The sequence below is a fragment of the Mauremys reevesii genome, linkage group 15 (assembly GCF_016161935.1).
Source record: "Mauremys reevesii isolate NIE-2019 linkage group 15, ASM1616193v1, whole genome shotgun sequence".
NCBI lineage: Eukaryota > Metazoa > Chordata > Testudines > Geoemydidae > Mauremys > Mauremys reevesii.
The window spans coordinates 17,236,221-17,250,136 of record NC_052637.1 but is presented as its reverse complement, the minus strand read 5'-3'; the positions used below and the strand labels follow the sequence as shown (position 1 = coordinate 17,250,136).

Here is a 13,916-nt window from a genome sequence, read left to right as displayed (position 1 = left end):
GAGGAGGGGGGGAACAGAGGGGTGTCTCGATTCACCGAATCAATCGAGTGGTGGCAGCGAAAAGGAAACCTACCCTAAGGGTTAGGGTGGGGGGAGAATACCTGCGGGTCCCCATCTTTGAACTCACAAGCTCAAAGTGGGGGTGAGACCCTATGACATTAACACTTAATAAATACATCAAAATTAAATACATTACAGAGATAAGAACCTTCAATGATAGACTTTACTTCATGAGAAGCTCCAGAGAAAGAAGACACAGAGGGAGTAACGGTAGGGGCAATCCTAGGGAGACCAAAAGGGCTGGTAGAGGGAGCAGACAGAGAACAATGGTAGAGGCAGAGTCACTGCAGGGTTGATCCAGTCTTCTGCCTCTCCCCTGTGGGTGGAAACACTGATCACTATCACTATAAGAGGGAACAATAAAATGGAATGCCCAGAAGAATGAATGACTTGAGGACAATTTCCTGAAAGGACCCTTACCCTTGCAGAGCTCTTCTGGCTCCAATATTTACATTTCTATACAGGGTGGTTTGGCCCACAGAAATAAAAATCTGCACATCTTCCATGTGTTTTTGGAACAATGGAAAAAAAACAGGTACAATTCAAGTGACTTTTAAAATTGCCTATGAACCTGAGTTAACAAAATAAATGAGCTTATGAACAACCAGAAAATATACTGTACTTCTCAAGTGAAAAAACTATAAATGGACTTCTTGGCAAAGAAATTGTAAGTTTTCTTACAGGAAAAGCCACAAACTGTCGGGAAAGGAAGAGTAGACTGAATTACTTGCCTCAGTGAAATTAAATATCCAGAGAATTGCCTGTGATGATGATGACCAGGTCTTACTCATCTGTAGCTCCCCCACCCCCATGCTGTGGAGGCACAGCCGGGCAGGTCTGCCTCTGCAACCAGGCACCCTGCCTCAGGTGCAGCTCCCATTGGCTGTGCTGGCCAATAGACTGGGAGCCTCCTGGCCAATGGAAAGGGGGCAGAAGGCAAAGGGGGAGATTGTAGGGAGCTTTGGAGCAGGGGAGGCAGTGGGGGAGGGGAGTTGTCTGGCACAAAAGGGGGGCTCTCTGGAGAGGGGTGAGAGGGGCACAGGGGTCATTGGGGGTCTCTCGGAGGGGCAGAGGGTTGTGTGGGTCTCTGTGGGGCAGGGGGGAGTGATGGATGGAGTCAACCACAGCCCGGGTCTGCTCTGAGGGGGGTGTTGCTATAGTCCCCTCAGGAAGCTCCCTCTGTCCTGTGTATTTTATGCCAGCCCCGGGGTGCCCATTGCTGCTCCTTCCCCCCGCCCACGGCTCCATCTGTCTGTCCCCACACACCCCCGGCTCACCGGCTGTGTCTGTCTGTCCCCACAACCAGGGCCGGCTCTAACTTTTTTGCTGCCCCAAGCAAAAAAATAAAGTGCCCACTCACCCCCCCCCCTTTTTTTTTTTCCTTTTACACATGTAGGCAGCACCGGAAAGTCATTTTCATTTTTGTCCCCACATTTTAGCCCTATAACCACTGGCACTGATGTGACACGGAAATTGGCATGAATGGCGCCGATAGGGCGGCACAGTACACACAAGTAATCATTAACACATTTACACACATTCCCATTATGAGTGACCGTGTCACACGACGTGACGCAATATTTTTCACGTCAAGCTCCTATTACTCCTATCGCACTACTGTACTTGGCCTTAGGTAAGGCGCTAGTCATTGGGGCGAGAGAGCTCCCCACAAGCTGGGACACACACTGGACTCAGCCCTGCCTGGTGTTTTCCTAGCACTGAGGCTGCACAGCTGGAAGCCTGAGGGGCATACAATGGAGAGAGCTCCAGGGCTGGGCTTCAGCCAAGGAAGAGGCTGGGTAGACGGATGCTCCCCTCTCTGCCCTGTTGCTCACCCCCTGCAGGGAGGAGGCAGGAGGACACCCCAGGCACCGGAGCGCTGTGCGGGGTTGTAGAGGGACGCGGAAGCCTCTGGGGCTCCAGTAGGCAGAAGCTCCCCGGATGTCCTGGGGACTGTCCTGCCCGACCCGGCTCTTACCTTGCTGTGGATCTGGCCCAAGGACTCGTCTCCCACCGCTGGGGGTTGGGGCTGCTGCTGGATCCCAGCCCCGGTCATCCTTGCCTTGGCCCTGGCACTAGTTCGACTCAGCCCAGGCTGCCGCTCCCCTCCACTCCTCAGGCAGGAGGCAGTGCAGCGGGGAGGAGGCGGCAGCGGGAACAAGCTGAGGAGAAACCCGCAGCCAGCACTGGAGGAGTGGCCCACCCAGCCACCATGTTTCGCTGCCACCCCCTGTGCCCCATGGCTGGGGCAGGGCTGTGCTACCGGCTCCTGCCTGAGGGGGGGTGGCCGCTCCCCACTGAGCCGGCTCCCCCTGCCCCGCTGCACAGCCCAGGCGGCACCCGGTCAGAGCAACGGGCAGTCAGGATCCAGCCCAGGACGCTGCCTCAGGTTGGAGCTGGGGCTCCAGCATTATGTCACCCCTGGTAATTTGCCACCCAAGCACCTGCTTGTTTTGCTGGTACCTAGAGCTGCCCCTGCCACCGTAACACCCCCCCCCCCCGAGTGCCGAATCGCCCAAAGCCCCATCCCCGAGCGCCACACAAGCCCCTCCTTGAGCGCCACACCACCTGAAGCCCCGCCCCGAGCGCCACACCACCTGAAGCCCCGCCCCCAAGTGCTGCGCCTCACAAGCCCCTGCCCCCCAAGCACCACGCGCCCAAAGCCCTACCCCGCGCGCTGCGTCTCGCAAGCCCCTGCCCCCAAGCACCGCGCCGCCCAAAGCCCTGCCCCTGAGCGCTGCGCCGCAAACCCCTACCCCCCAGTGCTGCCCAAACCCTCACCCCACCGAGCGCCATGCTGCCCGAAGCTCCGCCCCCCGAGTGCCACACAAGCTCCCCCCGAGTGCCGTGCCGCCCAAAGCCCCCGACTCCCCTTCAAGCTCCACCCAGCAAAATAAACAAAACAAAAAAAAAACCCTCTAGCAGTGCTCCACCAAACCAAAAAACCCCAAACAAACCAAACAAAACCCTGAGCGCCGCCCCGCCCCGCCCCAAGGTGCCGCCGCAAGCACGTGCTTGATGGCTCGTGCCTGGAGCCGGCCCTGCCCACAACCCCCCGGCTGTGTCCTTGTGTCTGTCTGTCCCCATTGCCCCCTGGCTCACCGGCTGTGTGTGTGTGTGTGTGCGTGTGTGTCTGTCTGTGTCCCCCACAACCCCCTGGCTCATGGCTGTGTCGATGTGTCTGTCTGACAGGGACAGACTCCTGCTGCTCACTCTCTGCCCAGGGCTGAGAGCTGCAGCCTGTTACTCCCTCCCCCACGCTGCTGTGGAGGCACAGCCAGGTAGCTCTGGCGCTGCCCCCGGCAGCTCCCATTGGCTGGGGTTCCCGGCCAATGGGCTGCGAGCTGGATCAGCGCTGAGGCCTCTCCGCAGCATGCCGGGGCTCTGGGAATTGGGGGAGCTGCTTGTGAGGAGTGAGGGAGCTGTCCCCCGAGGTGAGAGCATCCTGGCCCCCACGTTGCCGACACATGGTGCAGGGACCCCCAGAGCACGGGGCCTGGGGCCCAAACATTGGTGGAGCTGGCCCACCTTCAGGAATATTGGTGGCGCATGGGCACCACGGGCCATATAACTCGCTGCCTATGCGTCCATATACTCTTCTCTCTGCCATGTGGTCAGTGACATGGGCTTTGTTGCACCATTTGTTTTTTCTCTTTCTGTTACAGAACTGGCTTTTCTACAAGCCTCTCACTTTGTGTCATTTCTTTTTTTTAAAAATACATGTTCTATTCTTTATTTACAAAATATTTTTTAGACTTTCTAAATAACCTAAATGCATAACCCTTATTTTTTTTTCAAAAAAACTATTTAATGCCTTTATTCAAAAAAAATGCATAGTTTTTTCTTTAAGAAGACCTAACACATTTGTGACTTAACACTTTAGTCTTTTTTTGTAGTTTAACACTCTTTTCTATTTGTCCTTTCTTTATCGCTTTGTGATAATCAGCTTTATTTTGTAAATGATTTAAAAAATGCCTATAAAATTATTTTGTTTTACAAGTGTTTAAAAATCTATTTTCTTCTAAACTTAACATGTACAACAAGACGCACACAAACTGCCCTAAGGTTCCCCAGAGAAAAATATTTTCTTTTTCAAAATTGCTGAATATATATGCCAAATGCGTATATGTGCAAGTATGAGACCAGGGATGGGACAAACTAAAAAAGGAGGGGTGGAAACTTATCAAAATGACGAATAGTGCAGAGTTCTTAACTCCATGGGTAGGTAAGAAGAGGGTTAGTTCTCTGCCTGGGAGGAGAGAGATGTGCACAGTGGGAGTGGTTTCTGAGCTAGGAAGGATTGAGCTGGCTGAATGCTGAATGAGTCGGGTGGAGGATGCAAGGCTGGGGAGAACAGTGACTGAGAGGGAAATACTATTCCCTACCTTCTTGCCACTTTTCAATCCCCAGAGCTGAAAGCACTGTACACAGGAGGGCCATATCATTATCCCAATTGTACAAGTGGAGAAACTGAGGCATGGTGCGCAGACATGACTTGCCCAAGGTCGCCCAGCAGGCCAGGTGGCGATAGAACCCAGGTTTCCTGAGTTGCAGTCCAGTGCTCTAGCCACTAGGCCACACTGCCTCTCTCTGTGAACACTCTGTTTTTCATTCCCACTTCCCTCACTAGCGCCACAGCCAGACCTGTCCCTGTGACACACACACTGATCTCAGTCCCTCAGCTATCCTTGTGGAGCCTACAAGTACTGGGCAGGATCCCCAGTTCCTTCCTATCACTGTTGTGCAAAGAGGAACAGAGACAGACAAACAAAATCCCTAAAGGGGAGGGGGAGTGTTTCTCACCCTCCCCAGTTATTTGAGGCACTAGCCAGGGAGAGAACTCTGCACCTGGCACTCCCCTGTCTCCTCTGGGAGGCATTAATGTGTTGCAGCACTGAGCAAGGCTGCTGCCCAGGGCTAGCTCCAGCCTTTTTGCCGCCTCAAGAGGTGGGGGAGTGGGGGAGCCATGATCAGTGGCAGCTCTACTGCTGCCACTTCATTCTTGGTCCTTCCCTCCGAGAGGGACTGACGGACCCACTGCTGAAGAGCCAGACGTGCCGCCTCTTTCCATTGGCCACCCCAAGCAGCTGCTTGCTGCGCTGGTGCCTGGAGCCGGCCCTGCTGCTACCCCTCCCTTGCCCCCACCCAGGCAGCTGGGGGAGGGTCTGTCACTGTCTGGGCTGGAACAAGCTTAGCAGGAGAGGGGCAGGTTCCACCCATCCCCCCTTAAAGCGTCTCTATTTTATCCCCCTCCACAGCTATTGCCCACGGTGTAGCGGCCCTCATGGCACCTTAACTCCCCTGCCAGGAGATGCCCTGGGGCCCAAACCCTGCCCCTTCCCCAGAGCCTCAGCAGGTATCCCTGCAGCCCCCACTGCTGCAGACCCTGCTGATGCATACCCAGGTTCGCCCCCAGCCCTGTTGAAGGGTCTCCATTGCTGTCTGGTGCAACTGCACAGAGACCCCAGGTGGCTGCCTCACTCAGGGCTGATTGTGGCCCCTGGTCAGCACTTTGTAACTATAACATGAAATCACAAGTGCAGGGTCTAGAAGGGGGGAATCCCCAGGTAGCCCTCTCCTGGAGCACCCCCCCCCAAGTTGTGCCCCCCCTTACCCCTCCTTCCTCAGTGTCCCACTGAGGGACCAAAGGGCCCTGGGTTCATTCTGCTCCTTTCCACCTTCCCTCCCTGCACAGCTTACAGCTGTATCCTGCCACTGGAGGCTGGGGAATCTCCGCAGCAGCCATCTCCCTGCACCTGGGTTCAGTGCACTGGGAAGTCCTGGCCAGGTGCAGGCTCATCCTGGGATGCTGTTGCCTGCCATGTCACTCAGGCTCCTGGCCTGGTGTGACAGAGATACCCAGGGCTGGGAGGCACCTCCCTTTTGCCTACCCTGTGCATGAGGGAGCCTGGCCTGGGCCTGCCAGGATCAGCTCCCCGATCCCACTATCCTTGGACAACACAATCTGTGGTTACTCTATGGGTGAGCGATAGGAACATAGGTGCTGACTCCATGTGTGCTTCAGGGCTGGAGCACCTGGGAAAAAAATAGTAGGTGCTGAGTACCTACCGGCAGCCGCCCTGATCAGCTCCTCCCGCCCACCGGTGGTCCCACTCCTGCTGATCAGCTCCTCCCACTCCCTCCCAGCACCCTACCATGGATCAGCTGTTTAGCAGTGTACAGGAGGCGCTGGGGGACGGGGAGGAGCGAGTGCAGGGCATGCTTGCAGGAGGGGGCAGAACAGGGCGGGAAGAGGCGGGTGGGGGTGAAGCATGGGCAGGATGAGGTGGGTGGGGCTTTGGGGGAAGGGATGGAGTGGGGTTGGGGTCTGGGGCAGACCAGGGGTAGAGCACCTGCCAGCACACTAGAAAGTCAGTGCCTCTAGATAGGAGCATGATACCCTCCATCCCTAGGAGCTACTTCCTGCAGGGACCAGCCACACTCACAATACTCATGAAGTTGCTGCTTCCAGAGGAACTGCGCACCCCAGCTGACCGGTTCCATGCCGCTCACTGCACTCACATGTGATTTCACTCTCCAGAGAGCCAAGGGTAGGTAACAAGGCACAGAGATTCCAGGAATAGCAAATTGAAATACTGGAAACAAATGGTTCTGTATCAAATGGAACCATGAAGGGATTCTAGAGCCCAGGCTGGCTTAACAAGCTACTCCCCTGTTGTATAGACTATTGCTCACCCACAGTCATTTTACAGCCTAGCTGGCTGTGAGCTACCTTTCATATGACAAACATGTGGTGAAGGATTCAGGGTGTTTCTTACCCCCCCAGTCCCATCATTTGGCTTCAGCTTGTAGGTTCCCCTTTTGTAGCCTTGGCGCGCTGGGGTCTGGAGCCGGCCCTGGCAGGTCGACTAAGGCTTGATGCCATTTGGCGTGTGGGGGGAGCAGATTTGACTGTGTTGCTATAATGGGGCACTTATGTCAGATGGAGGCATATTTGAGGAAAGATTAAAGAAGCTAGGACTCTTCAGCTTGGAAAAGAAGACTAAGGAGGGATATGATAGAGGTATATAAAATCATGAGTGATGTTGAGAAAGTGGATAAGGAAAAGTTATTTACTTATTCCCATAATACAAGAACTAGGGGTCACCAAATGAAATTAATAGGCAGCAGGTTTAAAACAAATAAAAGGAAGTTCTTCTTCACACAGCACACAGTCAACTTGTGGAACTCCTTACCTGAGGGGGTTGTGAAGGCTAGGACTATAACAATGTTTAAAAGGAGACTGGATAAATTCATGGTGGCTAAGTCCATAAATGGCTATTAGCTAGGATGGGTAAGAATGGTGTCCCTAGCCTCTGTTCGTCAGAGGATGGAGATGGATGGCAGGAGAGAGATCACTTGATCATTGCCTCTTAGGTTCACTCCCTCTGGGGCACCTGGCATTGGCCACTGTTGGTAGTCAGATACTGGGCTAGATGGACCTTTGGTCTGGCCCGGTACGGCCATTCTTATGTTCTTATGAGTGTAGACACATGTACACAGAGGTCGATGCAGGGCAACTTATGGGGACCTAACTTTGTCATGTAGATGAGGTCTCAGAATATGGAACCAAATTTAGCCCAATGCCTCCTAGGGCAGTGCCCTGGTGGGAGGAGAAATCTCCTGGAGTTCCCACAGTGCTGTGCAGGGTTGTGTGTACAGAGGGAGCCAGGGCAGTGACAATGGAGGTGGTGGTGAAGAGTAAAATTGCAGATTCCTCATCCCAGGGGTTAGGAGAGAGCCCCTCCGAGCAGCCAGCATGTGCATTGCAGGTTGAACTCTGACACTGAGATGCTTACACACACTTGGAGGTGTGTGGATTTCCCATAAAGACTCAAAAGCCAAATAACTACCCCCACCCCGGGATTCACAGTTAGGGGAAGCAATGCCTGAAATAGCAGCAAAGAATCCTGTGGCACCTTATAGACTAACAGACGTTTTGCAGCATGAGCTTTCGTGGGTGAATACCCACTTCTTCGGATGCAAGAACTAACACGGCTATCCCTCTGATACTTGACACAATGCCTGAAATGGCACCCTCCCAGGCTTGGTCTGAATCTCCATGAACCAGGCCAGCTTCCCATCGTAGCCATCCATCCTCTGGGGCCAGACCAGCTACCTTCCAGGGACCATGCAATCTGATGCTGCACGAGAACTCTGCAACAGGCCCTTCAGCTCACTGTGAACCAGGCTGCTAGTGCTGGATGTAAGTCTCCCTTGCTGCAGTGGAGACTGACCCAAGCCCTGCCCTGGGATTGCTGAATGAGTGCCATCACTACATGGAGATCTGGCAGGTTCCTGGGGCTCCCTGCATCCCTGACGCACACCCGGCTTTGCAGGGGAGCCCAATCAGAGAGACAGTGTGTGTTGCCCAGGGCACCAGGCCATGCTGGCAGTGGGGCAGCAACCCTCGGCCAGGAACAAGAGAGTTCATTCATTGTTCAAAACCAAAAGGCTAATTTCTCTATTGAAAACTACCACAGAAAAACTTTTAAGAACTGCTAGAAATACCTAACTGGAGATTTTTAAAAAGCCCTTGATGGACTAAGTGTTTTTGTTTTAAAAATTTCTACCAGCTCCAAGCATCAGCCATGTTATATTCCTGCTGTCACCATTTGAGAGAATGTCTGTCCTGGCAGCAGAGAGACACAGGGAGGTGGGGAGATAATATCTGTTATTAGCCCAACTTCTGTTGGGGAGAGAGACAAGCTTTCGAGCATACACAGAGCTTTTCCTCAGGACCTGAGGAAGAGCTCTGTGTAGCTTGGAGGCTTGTCTCTCTCCCCAACAGAAGTTGGGCCAATAACAGCTATTACCTCACCCTCCTTGCCTCTAATATCCTGGGTCCCACATGGCTACAAGTACACTGCATATGTCTCCTGGCTGTATTCACAGAGACAGAAGAGTTATCTCCACTGTCACCACTGGAGCAGGGTCTGTCCCTGCTGTATGCAGGATGGAGGGAACTTTTCTGCACATTGGGTAAGCTTTGTCCAGCAGCAGCCAGGCCACCAGCTGGCAAAGCTAGCTGAGTGTCATCCCAGATTAGGTTCCCCTAAAACCTGACTGTCCTCCAGTTCCACTCATCATATTGCATCCTCCAGCAGGGTGCTCTGTCAAACAGGGGATAGTTGTGGCTGCGTTCACCAACTCTCTCCCCAAAATGGAGTTCTTTCCCCAGTGTCAGTGGGGGCTGACTGCCATACACCCACTCATAGCCTCAGGGCAGCCCTGAAAGCAGCCCCTTGCCTCAGTTTCCCCCTTCAAGGAGCTTCTTTAATGATTCACACAGGCTGTTGTCCATTCATAGCCCATCTCAAGTTCTGGTTTTATTAAAATAACAAACTGGCAAAATAACATTCTCAAGTCCCTCCATTTACCTTTCTGTCAGTTCATGCTCAGGCCTTTCCTGCCTGAAGTCCCAGGTTTCCCTGCTGGAGGAGATTCACCCCAACTGCCTCTTCGCTCTGCTCCATTCTTCCTGAGATGCACTCTCCCTGCAGCTTCCTGCTGCTCTTAATGCAGTAATAAGTTGATTCCTGCTCAGCTGTGCCTCCTTAGTAACCAGGGTCCGCTGGGCCCAGGCAAACCCTTAAAGGGGCAAGTCAGTCTGTTATACACTGTCACTGGGATGAACCACCATCCCTGTCATGCAGGCAAGCAAGGTGTGTGTTGTTTTGACATGGCTGGTGGCCCCATCCTGGCCGTGTCTCAATCTTCTTCCTGCTTCACCTCTCTATGGTCAACCCAGCTCTCCTCCATCACAGCTAAACCTCTCATCCAGGCCTTCATCTCATGTCTCGATCACTGAACATCCTCCTCCCTGGCTGGGACCAATCCCATCTTCTTACCCCACCTACATCTGTCCAGAATGCTGCTGCTACAAAGATCATTTTCCTGTGACCCCATCACCCATCTCTGGAAGTTCCTGGCTGGCTCCCCTTGTCCGCCGCATCACACACACACAAACCACTCATTGCAAGGCCCTTCCCTGGCTGATGTATCACCCTCCTATGCTATTGAGAGGTCAAGCCTTCCTCACCCACTTATTCCATTGTCCCACCCCACCATCACCTCCCTGCTTCCTGCTAAAAGTTACCTCATCGCTGCTGGTGCTAACAATGGCTAGGAACTGCTGCTTATCACACTGATCAGAATGGGGTCATTGTTCCCTTGTGGTCCTCCATCACCTGTCTGTATTATCCTGTTGTGTCTAGTCTTGTAGTTAGATTGGGTAAGTTCTTTGGGGCAAACACCATCTATTTGTGTTTGTGGCTCTGAGCACACTGGGGCCCTGACTGAGGCCTCCAGGTGCTCCCACACCAATAATAACAATAAAAATAATGAGACTTCCAGAGACTGTAGGTGGGACTGAGACTCTGGGGGACTTGGGATTGTCTCAGAGGGTCCCCAAAATAAATGTAGCATTGCCAACTCTCATGGTTTTGTCATCAGTCTCATGACAATTGTTTTCCTTAAAGCCCCAGCTCCTGGAGTCAGGTGATGATGATTTCAGCCTTCACTCTTAAAGAAAAAGTAAGTTTCTAGCCCTCCTGGCTGTGGCGGAACTTCAAAATGTCACCCCAGCACACCCTAAAGTAGGGGTGGGAAAACTACAACCCCCGGGCCAGATCCGGCCCCTCAGGGGTTTGGATTCGGCCCGTGGGATTGCCAGGTGAGGGGGGCAGAGGGCTCTGTGCGTTGCCCTTGCCTCCAGGCACCGCCACCCACAGCTCCCATGGGCCAGGAATGAGGAACCGCGACCAATGGGAGCTTCAGGGGAGGTGTGGCAAGGGCAGCGCATGCAGAGCCCCCCCCCCCAAGTGCTTCCTGGAGTGGTGCGGGGCTGGGAATAGGGCAGGCAGGAAGCCTGCCCTGGCCCCAGTGCGCACCACTGCCACCCCGGAGCTGCTTTAGGTAAGCGGTGCCGGGCTGGAGCTCGAACCCCTCCTGCACCCTGCCCCCTCAACTCCCTGCCCGCACCTCGCACCCCAACCCTCTGCCCTGAGCTCCCTCATACACCCTGCACCCCAACCCCCTGCCCTGAGCCCCCACCACACCCTGCACCCCAATGCTTGCCCTGAGCCCGCTCCTGCAGTCCGCACCCCTGCCTTGAGCCCCCTCCTGCACCCCAACCCCCTTCCCTGAGCCCCCTCATACACTCCACACACCTCCTCTGCTCCAATCCTTTGCCCTGAGCCCCTTCCTGCACACCACACCCCCTCCCACACCCTGCACTCCCTCCCACACTCCAACCCCCTGCCCCTGCCCTGCATACAATTTCCCCACCCAGATGTGGCCCTTGGCCCAAAAAGTTTGCCCACCCCTGCCCTAAAGGCTCAGAAAGCAGAAGGCAAATAAAAGAACCCCAAAGCTGTTACTGTTAGGGAATCTCATGGTTTTTGGTGAGCCCAACTCATGATTTTTGAATATCTGCAGCTGGCAATAGGGTGAATAGCTCCAGGGCTGGTGGGCACCTGACCCAGGGCCGCCCAGAGGGGGGGGCAAGAGGGGCAATTTGCCCCAGGCCCCGCATCCTGCAGGGGCCCCCACGAGTGTTTTCTGGGGCCCCTGCGGTTCCGGTTGAGCTCCCGCAGGCATGACTGCGGCAGGTCAAGCGGAGCCGCGGGACCACGGCACCCGCCGCAGTCACTCGTCCCGGGCTCCGGTCGACCTGCTCCCCAGGTCTTCGGCGCGCTGGGGTCTAGAGCCGTCTACCCCCCGTCGCCGAAGACCCCGGGCCCCCGGAATTCTCTGGGCGGCCCTGACCTGACCTGGCCAAGTGGCTGCCCAGAGCCCTGGCTGGCAGCAGGGGCAGGTTTCTCTGGGGCTCTGTCTCTGGAGGTTTTTCTCTGCTCAGGAAGGAGGGAAGGAACCTGGCCGATACCCCAGCACCCTTTCTGTCCCAGGGGGAGCACAGGCCGGGGCGGGGGAGTCCATCAGCTGAGGCCACCAGAGGGCTGGCGGCCAGTCTCTCCATGACCAGCTGATCTGCCTCTTTTTCCCGGATATTGGGAGGCTGAGCTTCCTGGGTCAGAGACGCTGCCGAATCTGTAACAAACAGCTGACGCTCCCCAGCGGAGTGTGTGTGGGGAGAGCCCTTCCCTAGCGCCCCTCTGTGCCCAGCCGGAGGGACTCTCTCCGGGGGCTGGAACCAGCCCCTGGGGCAGCCCCGGGCTCTAGCGCCACCAGCCTCTGAGCCGGAGCCTGCAGGTGAGGGGCGAGACCCGGGGGAAGGGCTGGGGCCGGGGCCGGGGCCGGGGCCGGGCAGGAAAGTGACTCTGCACCATCGGCCCCTCCTCGCCCCAGCTCTGCTCCAGGGGGCGGGGGTCTGCGAGTCCCAGAGCTGCTGCCCTCCCTGATCTCCCCACCCCCCCGGCTCTGATTCACTGAGCGCCTGCAGGAGCCGAGCCAGCTCCGGGAGAGCGAACACCCCGGAATTGGGCCAGGGACCGAGTCTGCCGGGCAGAGTTTTCAGAACTCGGCGCGTTGAGTTCACGGTGGGAGAATCCGGCTCCAATTGTGGGTGCTCAGTTCTTGGAAATATGCCCCCCGTTTCCTTGCCGGAGGGGTTGGGGAGACAGAAACTAAAGCTGGGGATAGGAGTCGGGTTTGCGAAATGTCCAGAAACTTGGGAGCACAAGTGCTTAATCCCACTTTAGGGAATGACAGATACTTTCTCTCTCACTCTCACGCTGTTTTTTTGTTTTTTTTTTTGGAAGCTGTTAACATAAAGCTCCAGAAACTCTGAGCATTAGTTAAGCCCGGTGTAACTGGGGTGGACTGGAGAAGAAAGGGATGAAATTTTGAAAGGGAGTGAGACTGAAAATCAGCTGTAACTTGGAAGAGAGGAGATCGGCTAGGCCATGACCGATCACCCCTGTTTTTGGCTTTTTTGACAGCCACTATTTTTTTTCCCAGGTTTCGGGTATTATAGTCCTATCCCCAGTTACCCTAGATCAGTGTTTAAAAGCAAGCCCAGGGAGAACACACACAATTTATTTTGTATTGGGATAGCACCTAGAGCAGGGGTCTCAAACTCAGATGACCATGAGGGCCACATGAGGACTAGTACATTGGCCTGAGGGCCACATTACTGACACCTTCCCCACAACACACAGCCCTTGGCCCCACCCCCACTCCACCCTTTCCATGAGGCTCCACCCCTTCCCTGCCCCCATTCCAACCCCTTCCCCGAAATCCCCACCCCAACTTTGCTCCCTCCCTGCCCCCAGGAGGGGTGTGGGGTGTGGCAGGGGCTCAGGGCAGGGAGTTGAGGTGTGGGGTGCAGGAGGAGTGAGGGGTGTGGCAGGGCTCAGGGCAGGGGATTGGGGTGCAGGAGGGGTGCAGGGTGCGGCAGGGGGTTTGACTGCAGGAGGGGCTTGGGGGGCAGGCTCTGGCCCTGCCCTGCCCTGCCCCTGCACCGCTCCGGGAAGCATCTGGACCATGGAGGAGGAGAGGTGCAGGGGTGTGTGTTGCTGTTGCTTCAGGTACCGCCCCCAGCATCTCCCATTGGCCGGGAATGGGGAACCGTGGCCAGTGGGAGCTGCTGGGAGCGGTGCCTGAAGCAACATCAACAGACACCCCTGTGCCTCTCCTCCCCCATGTTCTTTCTGCTTCCTGGAGGCGCGGGGTCAGGGCAGGCAGGCAGGGAGCCTGCCTTGTCCCCCGGTGTGGGCCGGGCCAGAGCCGCTTTAGGTAAACGATGGGGAAAGGCGGGGGCACGAGGAGCTCATGGGCGGCAGAAAATAACCTTGCGGGCCGCATGCTTGAGACCCCTGACCTAGAGCCAGGCCAGGGACCAACTGTTTTGAGCAAACTTGCAGTAAATGACAGACCCTGTCCCAGCTACTTAC

General features: G+C 55.4%; 1 protein-coding gene across 2 annotated transcripts in view; it reads left to right on the top strand.

The window, feature by feature from the left end:
* The window catches only part of LOC120383256 (zinc finger protein 345-like), a 71,730-nt gene that overhangs the window by 21,555 nt on the left and 36,259 nt on the right, over positions 1-13,916 (top strand). Inside the window, exon 1 of one of the 2 annotated variants that reach the window (XM_039501143.1) lies at positions 6,489-6,611. The exons of the other annotated variant lie outside the window; for it this stretch is intronic. Within the exon in view, the coding sequence (XP_039357077.1) occupies positions 6,563-6,611 (49 nt within the window). The 5' untranslated portion in view covers positions 6,489-6,562. Of the gene's footprint in view, positions 1-6,488; positions 6,612-13,916 lie in introns of those variants that run through there. 2 annotated transcript variants of the gene reach the window in all.